A 15,479-nucleotide genomic window follows, 5' to 3' on the forward strand; every position below is an offset into this window, starting at 1 on the left:
CCTGGTGTGTTCTAGTTTGTACCCATTGCCCCTTGTTCTACCATTGGTTGTCACAGAGAAGAGCCTGGCTCCATCCTCATGGCACTCACCCTTTATATATTTATAAACATTAATGAGGTCACCCCTCAGTCCCATCTTCTCAAAGCTCCAGAGCCCCAGCTCCCTCAGTCTTTCCTCATACAGGAGATGCTCCACTCCCTTCATCATCTTTGTTGCCCTGCGCTGGACCCTCTCCAGCAGTTCCCTGTCCTTCTGGAACTGAGGGGCCCAGAACTGGACACAATATTCCAGATGTGGTCTCACCAGGGCAGAGTAGAGGGGCAGGAGAACCTCTCTTGATCTACTAACCAGCCCCCTTCTAATACACCTCAGGTACCATTGGCCTTCCTGGCCACAAGGGCCCAGTGCTGGCTCATGGTCACCCTGCTGTCCACCAGGACCCCAGATCCCTTTCCCCTACGCTGCTCTGTAACACGAACCTCCGTCTCCCCTTCTGAGGCGCTGAGGCGCTGGCTGCGGCGCCGCCGGGCCGGCACACACCGCGGGGACTCTCTCTGCGGGGCCGCCGGGAGGGGGCGCCCCCGGGCCCGGGGAACCCGCGATCCCGCGCTCTGGGCTGAGGCGGCCGCGCGGGCCCGGGGCGGGGCCATAGGGGGAGGGGGCGGGGCGATGGGCGGGGTAGCCGCTCAGGTCACGTGCCCCCCCCCCCCTCCCCGCGGCTCGTCAGCGCAGGGGCACAGACACTGAGGGGCGGGGCTTCCGGCGCGGTGCAGTCTGGGATAGCATCCGGGGCTCTCGCTGAGGTGATTTCTCGCGGCGGAGGCCCGTTCCGTGCCGGTTTCTCTCGCAGGCCGCGGTCCCCTCTCTCCTGCCGGCGCCATGGCGATGCAAGCGGCCAAGCGAGCCAATGTGAGTGCTTTCCTTTCTCTCTTCAGCCCTCCCGGACAGCCTGGCGGGGTGTGAGGCGAGGAGGGGTCCAGCGGCCCGGGGCAGGGAACAGGCCTTCCCGCCGCCTCCGGGCTGCTTCCGCCTCCCCCTCCGGGCAGGGCTCGCTGAGCCCGAGGGAATGTCAGGAAGATGTGCCAGGGGAGGTTCAGGTTGGACATGAGGAAAAGGTTCTTCACCCAGAGGGTGCTGGACACTGGAACAGGCTCCCCAGGGAGGTGTCACGGCCCCAAGCCTGACAGTGTTCAAGAAGAGACTGGACAACGTCCTCAGACACACGGTGTGAACTGTGGGGTTGTCCTGTGCAGGGACAGGAGTTGGACGCAATGATCCTTGTGGGTCCTTCCAACTCAGGACACTCTATGAAATTTGTGTGTGTAGAGGGTTAAAAAAAGGACCAGTGGAGCACACGGACTCTCTCAGTGCCATTGGCCCCAGGATCTAGCAGGCTGATACTTGTAAGGTTTAAAGTGAGCGCTGCAGGTGTAACACGCTGCTTGTTTCTCCATCAGATTCGGCTCCCTCCAGAAGTCAATCGGATCCTGTATATTAGGAACCTGCCCTATAAAATCACAGCGGAGGAAATGTATGATATTTTTGGGAAATACGGACCTATTCGGCAAATCAGAGTGTAAGTGTTTATATTTCTTTGAAAAGTGAAGGATTTGATATGCTTTAGTTTTATCTGGCTTATGTCAGCATTCCTAGTGCATCAAATAGCAACTGGATTTCACAGCTGAAAGATTTAAATGTACTTTAGCAGTATCCCTGTGGGCCAGAGATGGAGGTGATAATATTTCTCTTATTTGTGAACTTCTTAGAAAATAATGTTGCCAGTAGATGAATTGAAAAATCTTGAATTTGAATGAACTTTGGTCACTTGGTAAGAATATGAGAGACTTACTTTCTTAAGTAATTCTTAAATACAGGTAGCCTTTTACCTTAACTAAAGGTAAAAAAAAGGCAAAAGTTGAATACAACCAGATTTTGTATTTAATGATTATTAGATACTTAACTAAAAGAAAAATAGAGATATTACTGTTGCTACTGGACCTGTCAGCCAGGAACAAATACCATAAACTGCCTGTATGTCAGATATAGCTTGTCCCCAAGCCTCGTAGTCTGTTAATAAAGTGATCTGACTGTAATTTTGTTTTAAAATGCACTGAGGTTATGTGTAAGGGAGGTGATTGTGCCCCTCTGCTCTGCTCTGGTGAGACCCCACCTGCAGTTCTGTGTCCAGCTCTGGAGCCCTCAGCACAGGACACACATGGACCTGTTAGAGAGGGGCCAGAGGAGCCACAGAAATGATCCGAGGCTGGAACAGCTCTGCTGGGAGGACAGGCTGAGAGTTGGGGTGTTCAGCCTGGAGAAGAGAAGGCTCCAGGGAGACCTTAGTGTGGCCTTTCAGTGCTTAAAAGGGACCTATAAGAAAGATGGGGACAGCTATTTTATCAGGGCCTGTTGTGATAGGACAAGGAGTGATGGTTTTAAACTAAAGGAAGAGGAGATTCAGGCCAAACACGAGGAAGAAATCTTTTACAATGTGGGCGGTGAAACACTGTCCCACGTTTCCCAGAGAGGTGGTGGATGCCCCATCCCTGGAGACATCCCAGGCCAGACTGGACGGGGCTCTGAGCAACCTGATCTGGGTGAAGATGTCCCTGCTCATGGCAGGTGTGGCACTGGATGAGCTTTGAAGGTCCCTTCCAACCCGAACTATTCTGTAATTCAATGTCTGCAGCAAATCTGATGCTCTTCTCTTTAGTTATTTCAAATACTGAAGACCAAAGCTCTGGTGTTCCTTGTTATCCTGAGTTGTCGAAATGCTGTGAATTAAACCATAATTCTGTCTGGTTTGTATTATGTTCTGCAGAAAGAGTTGGCTGAAGATGGAATTCAGGTAGAGCTTTTGAGAACCGTATTAAGGGTGGTTGGAGTATTGACACTCATATAAAAGGACTTTTTTTTCTCTTTTGAAAAATATTTAGGAAGGGGAGGGAGAGGAAATAGAACTCGGTTTTTAATACTTAAAAACATTTTAAGTCACATTTCCATAGATGTACAAATTGAAAGGAAGTGTAGTTTATATTTGATATGGGGTTTTTTTGTGCTGCTCTTATCTCGATGTTCACAAAATAACCTGCAGTATCTCTGAGTTCTCAACTAGGTTGCTGATCGAATTGGGGCAGAATGTGCCCTTGTCATTTACATCACTCTCTGTTTCCCCATGCTCTGAGACCAGGGCAGGTAATTAACCCACAAGATACTGTTATGACTATGTAGGATATAAATACAGAAACAGTTAAACAGACCAAAGCTAACTACCCCAAATAGACATGCTCATTCCAGAGCCATAGTGATTAAAAATGATTGTTCAGTGTATAGAACCAAGTGTTAACGTGTAGAATCACCTTCAGGAAACAAATGTGGGCAGGGGACCTACTGTTGTTCAGACCCAGGGCCGGTTGTTCAGGGCTAGGGTTTCCCCTTGTTTTCCACAGAAATCGTGGCATCCTTGTGAGACCAGGCATAACGTGGAACAAAAATCCTTGGAAAGACTTTTGTGCGTACTGCAGGTTTCATCCCGTTGTCCTCTTCATTTTTGTTCACGTCCCGGTGTGGATATATGTGATATCATTTGTTCTCAGGAGTTCCCTTCTCAGAAGCAAGCACCTCACAGACACTTCTTCTGATTATTAAGTTGGCTGTGACGATCTTTTAGCTGAGACCTTCTGGGTTTGCGAGCTCTGCAGTCTCTCTGGGCTCGTTAGCTTGATGTGCCCAGACGTGTCTCCTGTCCCTCGGGCAAAGGCAATTGGGTTGATGGTGCGGTGGGTGCTGGTTGTGCCTCTGCAGTGGTTGTGCACCCGCGGGGCTGTTCGGACCCTCTTCAATTGACTTTGTGATGTGCCAAGAGCCATATTCCATCCTAGGGAGACATCTGATCCAGACGGCCATTAACTGACTGCCTGGCCCCATATTATTAAATAAAACAAGCTAATTGCTGTAATAAAAACTTAAAAGGCTTTCCAGCAGTATGACAACCCCTGGCAGCCACAGCTCCTGATAGTTGTTGTGGAGAGGTGAATTTCCCTTACTGAGGAGCATAATGCAGCACATGCCTCTTTCACCTTTTCTGTCGTATCCGACCCTGAACTGTAAGCAGAGAGTGTTGTGAAAGCAGGGAGGTATTTTAATATCTGAAAAAAATAACAAACTATTTTTTTGCGAAGTTGCTTCAGTTTATCTAATCTCAGTCACTGCTAAAGACTAATAGAACTATTCTGTTTATTTTGTTTAATGTTAAAACTGATCTTGCTCTGCAGTGGAAACACTCCCGAAACTAGAGGAACAGCCTACGTGGTCTATGAAGACATTTTTGATGCCAAAAACGCTTGTGATCACCTGTCGGGATTCAACGTGTGCAACAGATACCTTGTCGTGTTGTACTATAATGCAAACAGGGTACGTACACCTGGGGGTTTTTAAGTTACCTGTGAACATAGCTAACACCAAAAAAAACGTTTGAAAAGCCAGTTGCTTGGATATCTTTAAGAAATAAATCCCAAGTGGTAGAGGGAGTGGATTGGACAAATTCTTAGGATTTCATCTTTGCTTGGTGATTTATGTGCCAAGAAAATGTACGTTTGGAGCAGGAGTGTGGAAAAACTCTGCTTCTAGTGAGCATACTTGGGAGAAGAGGCAGCAGGAGCCTTAAAAGGGCGCAGTTGCAACAAGATGCGAGATGTTGTTTACAGGTGGAAAGTCTCTGGTTCCTGATGTTCTGCCTGTTGCTGACGGTGTCCACGGAACTGTGATGTTTTCCGAGGGCCATAAGGAAGCAACGCTGTTCGCGTGCGGTGTTGATGTAGTTCATAGTGATGTTGGTTGCAGTTACGGGCAAATAACGTGTCATAAGATGAGGTTATTTTTTGATCTTCTCACATATTTTCTTAATTACAGGCATTCCAAAAGATGGACACAAAGAAGAAAGAGGAACAGCTTAAGCTTCTCAAGGAAAAATATGGAATTAATACAGACCCACCGAAATAAGCTGATCTTTTTGGAAAACTGTTTGCAAGCCCTGCCCTTGAGTTCTTGAACTAAACGTAGCAATACCCAATGAAGTGTAACATTTTTTTATTCGATGAGCTGTAATTTGATTCTTTAGATCTTCACGTTAGAATTAAATACATGTAAAACATCAGAAGATCTGCTTTAAGATTAAATCCCCGTAAATGGATATGGCTTCTCCGTGTTCTAAGAGTGACCTGGTCGACGCTGCACAACCACAGTCCCATTTCCATCAGGACCAGTCACAACAGGACGCAGCCCGTTGAGTGTCTCGCACCCCTGAAGTTCTGCCCGGTCTCTGGGGCAGATTGCAGGTGTTGCAGCCGGTTAATGCCAAGAGCTCTGCGAGAACCACCTACATGGAGCCGGATCTCACTTGATACTTTCTGAAAATGGAATATTGCTACAGGGATTTTTGTGCTTTCTTAAAAAAAAGAAGTATGGTTTGATACTTCATCACACCTGTACATATTGTACACAAATTATTGCGCCTTTCTTCCTCCAGCAGTGTTCCAAGGAGCCTAATTCCATTATGTGATTGTTAGGCTACTTCTCACTAGAAACAAAACAAGCCCAAATCCATGTTTATAAAGAAGTTTGTTTTACAAACCATAGAAAGTCAATGGCCTGTTAAAAGAATCCAACTGCTTGGGTTACTTCAGTCAAAACATCTTGTTCCCAGTGATGGAGACAAAACTGCTAAGCTGCAGTAAAAATAATCTTGCTCTAATGGTGCGAAATGAGATGGTGGTAATTTTAGGTGCCTGTAGTGGATTATTTTCTCCTCTGTGTGTTTGAGCTGTCATATATTTCCATTTTCTTATCTTTAGATTTTCATTGAAATCTGTCACTTAAAGAATTACGCTGTTCTTATGTCCATTTAGTAAAAAAATAAATGTTTATATATAGTTCTGCCTCTTTTATTTCTTTAAATCAAGGCTTGCTTTGTGCTCTGCTACTTGTGCACGTAACCTGTCCTGTTGGAAAGGAAGCCATGCAAAGCTTGTGTGATCTGCTGCTGTCGTTCCTGGGTGAGCAGTCGCTCCTCCAACACCAGTTTGGGTCTCGCCTGTCAGATTAACACAAACCCAGGTTTCCCAGGTGAAAACCAGCTTGTCTTAATGTATAAATGAATGAAATCCTGTTGGAGGGCTTGCTGCTGTGTGAACATCCTTCGCTTTTTAAAGGTTACAAACCCCCTATATATATATATACACACATATATTTACATATATGCCATGTATATACATACATGTGCCAAACACTAGGGTAAGTGGGACCATTTACACCACTTGCTGGACATTGTATAGAAGGCCCCTCACTGTAAAAGGAACTGGAGGTGCTTGTTAGCATGCTGGATTTATACTTCTAATAAATAATAATAAATACTGTTAATTAAACTATCAAAGTGCTGATAATGGTGGAAGATGCTGCCGGCCTTGTTTAAAATCACACACAAATACCGCATCGCTTCTGTCAATAGCAGAGAGCACGGTGCTCGCACTGCAGCGCCTGTTTTGATGCTGTTTGAAAAACATATATAAAAAGCAATTCTTTAGGGTAATAAGATTAATAAAAATTCCTTCAATGGATCCTCCAGATCAGCAGCTTTTGATTTCTCAGAGAGCTCAGCTGCTGCCTTTCATTAAATATTCCATTTCATACTTTCTCTTCTAGTGCCTGTTCAGGGCTTTCAATGTCCCTGCACATGTAAAATGAAGCAATAATTTGTACCTGCAAGACAGAGGGAATGGAAATCGAATGCCCGCAGGATTGTTTTGATGAGGTCTGCTCAAGATTTTGTTTGAAATGTAATATCAAAGGACAGGGAAATGAGTTCAGTTATATGAATGGCAGAGGGGGCAGCAAATAAGGCAGATGTTACCAGCCTCGTACTCTGCATCTGCGCTGGTTTTTGTGTGTGCTCACTTCCCATTTAATTTTTCAGGAAGTAGGGCATGAAATTAAGCCTGGAAGGTCATTTTTTTCCATCGATGCTGTTTAGAAATTAGTAACAAGAGCATATCTGATTACACAGGCAATGACAGTAAATTTTTTCCAATCCATTATATAGTGGTAATAATTATATGTACTGTGTTGATCGATGATACAATTAAATAAATTAACGCATTTGCAGTCAAATAAAGAGCTGAAGATTACATTTCCTTGAAGACTTAATTTCCCTAAGTATCACAAAGCACAATTAGTTTTCCTTTCAGATTTTTTTTAATGAAATTGGCATGAAAAATGTAATAATCTGTGTTTCCAACAAAGGTCTCTGCAGAGAAAGGGTGATGAGGGAGAGAGCTTCATCAGCCAGCCCTAATAAGGATTTTACAGACTCGGTAATGGCTGGGCTGTACTGCTGAGGGCAAAAGGGAAGTGCACGGCAGCTCTGCAGATAGAGACGATAAGACGGAATGTGATTAGTTCTTAAAGCCCGGCAGGAACGTGTTTTGCACGGTAAGAGACCGAGCGAAGGGCAGAGCGATGCCCCACCTATTGCTGTAGATGCAGCAGGAGATGACCATAGAACCACAGAATTATTTTGGTTTGAAGAGACCCTCAAGATTGAGTCCAACCACAACCTAACTCTGGCACTAAACCATGTCCCTAAGAACCTCATCTGTGCACCTTTAAAACCCCTCCAGGGATGGTGACTCCCGCATTTCCCTGGGCAGCCTGTTCCAATGCTTCACAACCTTTTCCATGAATAAATTTTCCCTCATATCCGATCTGAACCACCCCTGGTGCAACCTGAGGCCGTTCCAGGTACGCTGAGCCAATCCTTGGCACTGCTGCTCACTCTGGACGCATTCGGAAAAAGTCCCATACCAGACCCTTTGTTGTTTGTTATTATTTTTTCTCTTTTTTTTAATGAGCGACTAACTTAAATGGGGCCATCGGTAGGAGCAGCTTTAGACAGATGTGCTGCATTGACCTGTGTTTGACAGGGGTGACAGGGCCACGTTACATTTAACCAAGACATGTACAAGAGCTCACACCTGCGACACAACCTGCGATCTGCAGCCCAAGCGACAGAGGCCAGGGCAGTGGCAACAGAGACTGGGACCTTGGAAAAGAATTGGAGAGAGCTACTGGGCTTCATACCCTAGCAGGCCTGATTTCCTACTTATTAACAGAAAATTAGCCTATCCTAAATAAAAGAACTATTAGTGAAATGTGGATGTGCAACCTCACTGGTGCAGTGATCCTACATTTCCACCAAAAAAATAAAGGATGAAAGGCACTTTGTTTCTTTACAGAGTGGGAGACAAGAAGAAATTCCCTCCACCAACCCGCAGTGAATAACTATCTGTAAGAGATGGGTTTTATAGGCCTATTAATTAACAAACTCAAATGCAGTTTTGTGGGTGAAATGAACGTCTAGAGGAAGAGCACGAGCTGCAGTCACTGGCCACATTGCCAGTCTTGCTGTTCTGTGCTCCTTTTGTGTCTCATCTCCAGGAGGTATCACCTACAGCAGCTTTGTGATCTGGTTCCTTACACAGCCTCACACAAGGAAATAATTCACCAACTGCCTGAAATCCGTCAAATAATTAATTAGTTGAAAAACCATCCAAATAGTTCATAGTCAAGTTAAATACAAATTAAATCGTGATCCAACGATGCCTTTTTTTTTGGTCCTACAGCAAAGGGGAAAAGCAAGCCAAAATGGGAGAAATCAAATTAGGTGAAGCAAAATAGCAGCACAGAGGCAGCTTCTCTACTTGGGTCCTGCTCCTAAAACCAGATGAACGCCTGTCTGTGCATCTTCCTATCTCCAGCACTTTGTGAATACATATGGCTATCAAATGAAATAAATGTTGCTTAGGCTCAAATGCCAAGAGCCCAGCACAGAAAGTTTGTGGCTGTGTGAACAGCATCAGAAAACGCAGCCTGAAAAAACAAAGGGTGTGTTTAGTGGCCACACCGCCCCATGGTTCAGATTTGTTTTGTGAGGCAGATGCACAGAATTCTGCTCTTCTCTGGCCTCTCTCAGCTCCAGTAGAAATTTTCACACTGGTTTTACGTTGTAAATGCATTGGCCCAGCACTGCATGTCTTTGAGAAGCATCATTTTCCATCCCTTCAGCAGCCAAATTTTGGCCAGAGGGGCCATGGGGACCCTCTCTGGCCCAGCAGCCCTCACCTGCACATCCCTGCTACCTCTGGTCCCTCCGAGATCTTCCACTCTGCAGCTGTAACAGAAGCAGCACATGGAATTATGTGCATTTCCTATAAGAAGAGAAATAAGTCACAAGCAAATGGGCTGATGATTGTTTGAAGAACTTCTCCTACACCAAAAAGAATTCCAGTGGCTAGAGGAAAGTAGAAAACCAGGAAACAGAAACTGTAAAGTATCAAGATTTTATTGGTTTATATATATACTTTTAATTCTTAAATGAGACAGTATTTTTTTAAAACAGCAGCAAGCAAAACGTACAAGTTGAGAAAAGTGGCAGCGCAGGTAACTCTGTTTGGCTAATGCCCCTTCATGTACAAAGCGTACATTGGATTGGTTTTGAGCACCTTTTGTGTTTTATATTTTTTCTTGGTTTAAGTGTACAGTAAGGCAGTGGTTTTTCAATAAGGAATATATATATATTTATATTTATATATATTTTCAATCATCACTGTGAATTCTTCTTACATGCAAATTAAATAAAATGTACAACTTGAAAATGTTACAACAGTACACATTTTTCCCCAAAGCAAAAGCTTCTAAATACAGACACCACCAAGTTAAAAAAGAGAAGGAAGGCGTAAGAAACCGAACGGCAGGCGCGACTGATAGGACAGCTCGAGCGGGGAAGGTTGGGATCCCAGTGAAGAAGCGAGAACGAATGGATGGTTATTAACATATGTTTCCAGCCAACTCCCTGGGGAAGATTCACTCTAACCTGAGAAGCTCCACGTCAAAGAGGAGAGTAGCGTTGGGAGGGATGACGCCAGGGTGGCCCGTGGCTCCATAGGCCATCTCAGGTGTGCAGGTCAACTTCGCTCTCTGTCCTAAGCTCATCTGGGGTTTGGAGAAAGGAAAAGAGAGAAAACACAAACAAACAAACAAACCATTATTAGGAGGAAAACTAAGAATCCTCCGGCAAAGCAGACAGAGACAAAGGCGGCATTCAGTAATTCTGCCTTCTCTGTATCTTCTGGCACCACAGCACCCATCCCATTCATCAGTGGGCCTACAGTGCCTCTGGTGTTACGTTTTATCTGCTATGTATTTGAAAAAGCTCTTTTTGCTGTCCTTGACCCCTCTCGCCAGGTTTAACTCTAAGGAGGCCTTAGCTATCCTAGCTGCCATCCTACATCCTCTAACAGCAGCCTTATACTCCTCCCAAGCGGCCAGCTCTTCTCGGTGGCAAACAATGATAGGACAAGGGGTAATGGGATCAAGCTGAAACACAAGAGGTTCCACTTAAATTTGAGAAGAAACTTCTTCTCAGTGAGGGTGACAGACACTGGAACAGGCTGCCCAGGGGGGTTGTGGAGTCTCCTACTCTGGAGACATTCAAACCCACCTGGACATGTTCCTGTGTAACCTCACCTGGGTGTTCCTGCTCCAGCAAGGGGATTGGACTGGATGAGCTTTTGAGGTCACTTCCAATCCCAAACATACTGTGATACTGTGTGATTTACAGAATCGAGGAAAGTTAGGACCATCAGGGTAATCTTTCAGCTCTTGAAGAAAGCCGAAGCTGCCACAAGCAGCTCAGATGTAGGTCTCCCGACTCCTCACAGCAGTTATTCAATTGCCAGAACCAGTCTGGGAGTCAAACAAAGACTTTTTAATGCGCAGTTTGGCCCATCCTGACTACGCCAGAGCCAGCTGCAGGAGGTGTGAGATCCTTCCTTCCTTATTGCCCTAAACTCAGCCCAAGTCTGAGGGCAGACATCTCACCTCAGGTGCTGCTTATTCCAGCAGAGAGCCCTTGCCCCTGGGATGGACAGAAATGCTGATTTCTCTTACTCCAGAGGTAACAGTACGGTGCTCGTTGAGATTTGGGGTACCGAGATTCAAATCCCCGCTCTTCTAGTGGAGTATTTTGGGGTGGAGCACTCTCCAACTGCCATTCATGCACCATGATTGAGTATTCATTGGTCAAGAAACAATCCCTGATTTGAAGCAGTGATTTTATTATTTGGAATAACTCAGGTCTTTCTCCCAAGATTGCGTACATCACTTGGACTACAGATTATGCAATATCTCCTGCTGAATTTTTTTCGGGTCCTATAAAATATGCCAAAGCTAGAGCTTTGATTGCTTTAGGTAGGACAAAAACGTGACTATGAACTTTTCCACATTCTGAGAGTATTCGTATTGTGGGGCTGAGGGTATAAGAGCAGACGAGCTCCCCTGGTCCCTGCAGACCGTCTGCTGCTCCGCCAGGCCCCTGCAAGCCAGAGAGCGGGTGAATCACACCTGGGTTTCAGGCCTGGGGCGACCTTGAACTGCCAGAAGTTGAGCAGAGAAATGCAGACACTGCTGACATCTGAGGGTCATTAAACAAAGGTTTGAAAAATCTGCACACCAGATACGCTGAACCGCCTTTTTCCAAGTGCTTTGTGTCAACCGCAGTCCCCAAACGTCTCAAAACCCTGGGGTGGGAGGAGGCAGCCACAAGCCCCAATTCAGACCTTGATCCACAAGAAGGAGCATGAGGACAGCATGTTGCCACCCCCATTACTGGAATGGCTTTCAGCGACTCATTAATTAAGGGGCAGGAGTCAGGGAGTGAGAGTGGTCAAGGAAGAGATAAAGCGATTCACTGAGTGCTTGTTACCGCTGCTTTATCTGCCCTGGCTTCTGGTTCCTGCAGCACACCAAGGTCCTGAGCTCCTCTTAGGCCTTATTACAAAGCAAATAATGAAGAGTCCAGCTCAAATCCTTGAGAGGAAGGTGGTTATTTTTCAGACAGTCTAGAGATCCTCAAACAGACTTCTCTGGCTGGAGAGAAGCATTCCCTTAATGCTTAAATTGCTTTCTCCATAGGTCTGGAAACCATCTTCTCTTCTGTCTGGAAAAGCTTGGTTGCATCACACCTCAGTGGATTGTTTATCATTCTGCATTCTTTGCTCTATTTAAGCACAAGAAGTTGCTCCTATTATAGATGTTTTTATAACAATATTTGAGCAGTTTCCTTCTACACTGAGCTCTAGGACCCTGAAGCGGGGAGTCATGAGAAATTTGCACCCTGATCGCATTCACAATTTGCAGCCTGACCACACTCCTCATGTAGTGGCTGACAAAAAGCAAGAGTTGGCAATGAATTGCACTGTGTAGCTCTTCTAGGGTTTTACTGTGTTGGCACTGAAACTGTAATTAAGGGAGGAGAGCTTCTTCTTCCTTAGTGTAGGGGTAGTCAGTGAATGTTAACTTTTGTAGCTGGGAGCCTGAAGTCATAAAAATTTAACAGTGCAGTTTGGTATCTCATTCAATAAGGGTCAAAATCTGCAGCTCGGTCATGGATGTCATAAAAAATGGCAGCTCGGACTTTTACAGAGCAGCTGAATAGAGACCACTTCATAAAACGATTAAACACGGCCACCTGGAACATCTGAGAGGCCACTCTTGTCTCTCTGTGGAGCTGCCCTTGGGAAAGGAATGTGGCTTATTGGGGTATCCTTGGATGGACAGAAGAGAACTACAAGAAATGCTGTTCCCAAATGGACCATACTTCCCAAAAACCACTCCATATCCTACACTGGGATGTCCCCTTGGTGTTGTCCCCATTGCACTGACACCGTTGTGCTCACACACCCTTCAGCTGGCTTGAAGTTCAGCCAGAATCATTTCTTCGTACCTGTGTAACACCTTCTTCAAACCCTTTAATGACTTCTTGCCTGCCAATCTTGAACCTGAAAGGCTTGTTTCTGTCTCTGGAGGAATCAAACTTCTTCCCATTCTGTAGCATTCCTGCCAAAACAAGACACACAGTTTCAGTCTGAGTTACATCTAAATTTAAGTGCCCAGAGGGGAGAGAAGGAGTGAAAAATTAATGTCTTGGTCACAGTAGCTGCTCATTTCCATTTTCACTTTGAAGCTGCATCCAAAATGGATAAGGCAGGAGAGTCAAACACAGTGGCACCGTATCGTTACCTTTGCGTTCTAGTAATTTAGGGTCTAGAATGGAAATATATTATTCTTCTTCTTCTGAATGCAATGGGTTATAACTCATATCGTACCAAACATTGCAGAGACATAGAGAAGAGCTGTTGCTCGTAGAGTGGAGCTTCCCAGCCAAGGAAATAAAAGCAGGCAAGGAACAAGCTGGAATTACAGAATTATTTGGGTTGGAAGGGACCTTAAAGATCATCTTTTAATAATTCCACCCCCCTGCCATGGGCAGGGACACCTTCCACTAGATCAGGTTGCTCAAAGACCTGTCCAACCTGCCCTTGAACACCCCCAGGGATGGGGCATCCACAGCTTCTCTGGGCAGCCTGCAGACAAGAGAAGCCCAACACAGGTGCCTGATCCAGACCTGCTCCCAAACACAAAAAAGTCCCCCAAACAAGTCTACAGATAAACAAACCAAATTTAACGTAACTTTGACTAGGTTTACTTCTTGTTAAATACTTAGCATTTCTTTTAATGTGAGAGGGGGGGATGTAGATTCAGGTTTGGGAGCTCTTGAGCCAAATATGCTGCCAGTTCAATGTACCCAAGTGCTGAGGGTACCTTTGACCTGTTCCTGCAAATTTATATCAGAATACCTAAAACGAATATTTGGTACCCTGGACTGTTTACCTTCCCTACTTTATTTACTCAGGAATACTAGAATAATATGCATTACAAATTTGTGGACATTCCACACCATGAGTACAAGGGAAAGTGTAGAGTCCTGCATCTGGGCAGGAACAACTCCAGGTTCCAGTATAGGTTGGGAAATTACATATTAGAGAACAGTGTAGGGGAAAGGGACCTGGGGGTCCTGGTGGACAGCAGGATGACCATGAGCCAGCACTATGCCCTTGTGGCCAGGAAGGCCAATGGCATCCTGGGGTGTATTAGAAGGGGGGTGGTCAGTAGGTCAGAGAGGTTCTCCTTCCCCTCTACTCTGCCCTGGTGAGACCACACCTGGAATATTGTGTCCAGTTCTGGGCCCCTCAGTTCCAGCAGGACAGGGAACTGCTGGAGAGGGTCCAGCGCAGGGCAACAAAGATGATGAAGGCAGTGGAGCATCTCCTGTATGAGGAAAGGCTGAGGGAGCTGGGGCTCTTTAGTTTGGAGGAGACTGAGGGGTGACCTTATTAATGTTTATAAATATATAAAGGATGAGTGCCATGAGGATGGAGCCAGGCTCTTCTCGGTGACAACCAGTGATAGGACAAGGGGTAATGGGATCAAGCTGGAACACAAGAGGTTCCACTTAAATTTGAGAAGAAAGTTCTTCTCAGTGAGAGTGACAGACACTGGAACAGGCTGCCCAGGGGGGTTGTGGAGTCTCCTTCTCTGGAGACATTCAAAACCCACCTGGACATGTTCCTGTGCGACCTCACCTGGGCGTTCCTGCTCCAGCAGGGGGATTGGACTGGATGAGTTTTTGAGGTCCCTTCCAATCCCAAACATACTGTGATACTGTGATACAAAAGTACATTACAAATGTACATCTGCTCTTCATCCAGAGAGAATTGTGAAGACTCTGCATTCAAATATACAAAAACAGCAGGGACATTTACATGAATACTACCCTCAGTCTTTATATTTTCATTCAGCCACCGAAGACAGTCACAGGAACACCGTACTCATTCCTTTGGATGGGCACAATATGGTTTCCACCCATATATTGTGAACACATGCCCAGATTCTACAGCAAATGGATGAATATACACAGATTGCTATATGATTAGGTATCCTCATTCTCTTTTCCAACAGTGGGTAATTATGGTAGCTTTCAACTTAAAAGTACCTAGTAACTGCTCTTTCAAAATGTTATACTCTGGATATTGCAAGGCTGGGCTGATATTTATATATTAGAACAAGTCCTTTCTTTGGAATGCTGTAGCACCAGTGTTCTGGGCATTTACCATGACTCCTGTGCAAGGTGCTGAATAAAGTTCATTAATAAGCAAATATCTGAGGATGTTTATGGTTGGAAACAACATTACCAAGCACAGTTTTGACAGAAAATACTGAGAAATACTACCCTTATGATCTGATACAAAAAATATTATCTAATTACTTTCTTTTCATTAAAGCAGTTATATTGAGCCCAGCTCGATTCACAAGTTTTATTTTTCAGTTAAAACCATTAGTTATTCTCCAAACAACAACAAGCTTGCTTAAAAGTCTGCGTTATGAATGAAAGGTAAATATGATGTGCTAGAATGAAAAAAAACAAAAGGGTAGGATTAATCTTACCAATCTTTATGCTTCATCTTACCAACCTTTATGCCTCTAAGATGCAGCCAGCTACTTGTGAGCTAATTGCTCTGCTACCCTCT

The 15,479-nt window shown here is 45.1% G+C and overlaps 3 protein-coding genes across 3 annotated transcripts in view; 2 read left to right on the plus strand and 1 right to left on the minus strand.

The window, feature by feature from the left end:
- LOC308039176 (WD repeat and coiled-coil-containing protein) overlaps positions 1 to 15,479 on the plus strand; it is a 232,861-nt gene that overhangs the window by 117,581 nt on the left and 99,801 nt on the right. The window lies entirely within an intron of this gene.
- Positions 773 to 5,948, plus strand: SF3B6 (splicing factor 3b subunit 6). Its single transcript, XM_080341669.1, has 4 exons — positions 773 to 909; positions 1,458 to 1,576; positions 4,275 to 4,413; positions 4,912 to 5,948. The coding sequence occupies exons 1-4, from the start codon at positions 880 to 882 to the stop codon at positions 4,999 to 5,001; spliced, it is 378 nt and encodes a 125-aa protein (XP_080197795.1). The 5' UTR covers positions 773 to 879; the 3' UTR covers positions 5,002 to 5,948.
- The window catches only part of FKBP1B (FKBP prolyl isomerase 1B), a gene marked incomplete at both ends in the record, with an annotated part of 50,502 nt that continues 44,938 nt past the window's right edge, over positions 9,916 to 15,479 (minus strand). The window contains 2 exons of the mRNA XM_080342848.1: positions 9,916 to 10,044; positions 12,836 to 12,948. Of these exons, the coding sequence (XP_080198974.1) occupies positions 9,916 to 10,044; positions 12,836 to 12,948 (242 nt within the window). The remainder of the gene's footprint in view (positions 10,045 to 12,835; positions 12,949 to 15,479) is intronic.

This window comes from Nesoenas mayeri (genome assembly GCF_963082525.1).
Source record: "Nesoenas mayeri genome assembly, chromosome: 3".
In the NCBI taxonomy this organism is placed as follows: Eukaryota; Metazoa; Chordata; class Aves; order Columbiformes; family Columbidae; genus Nesoenas; species Nesoenas mayeri.

What these genes read in the sequence shown, in the direction of transcription:
- SF3B6 (XM_080341669.1), top strand. Translation starts at nt 880, where the DNA reads ATGGCGATGCAAGCGGCCAAGCGAGCCAAT. An exon ending in CCTATTCGGCAAATCAGAGT is followed by an intron (nt 1,577 to 4,274) that starts GTAAGTGTTTAT and finishes CTTGCTCTGCAG; the next exon opens with TGGAAACACTCCCGAAACTA. An exon ending in TGTACTATAATGCAAACAGG is followed by an intron (nt 4,414 to 4,911) that starts GTACGTACACCT and finishes TCTTAATTACAG; the next exon opens with GCATTCCAAAAGATGGACAC.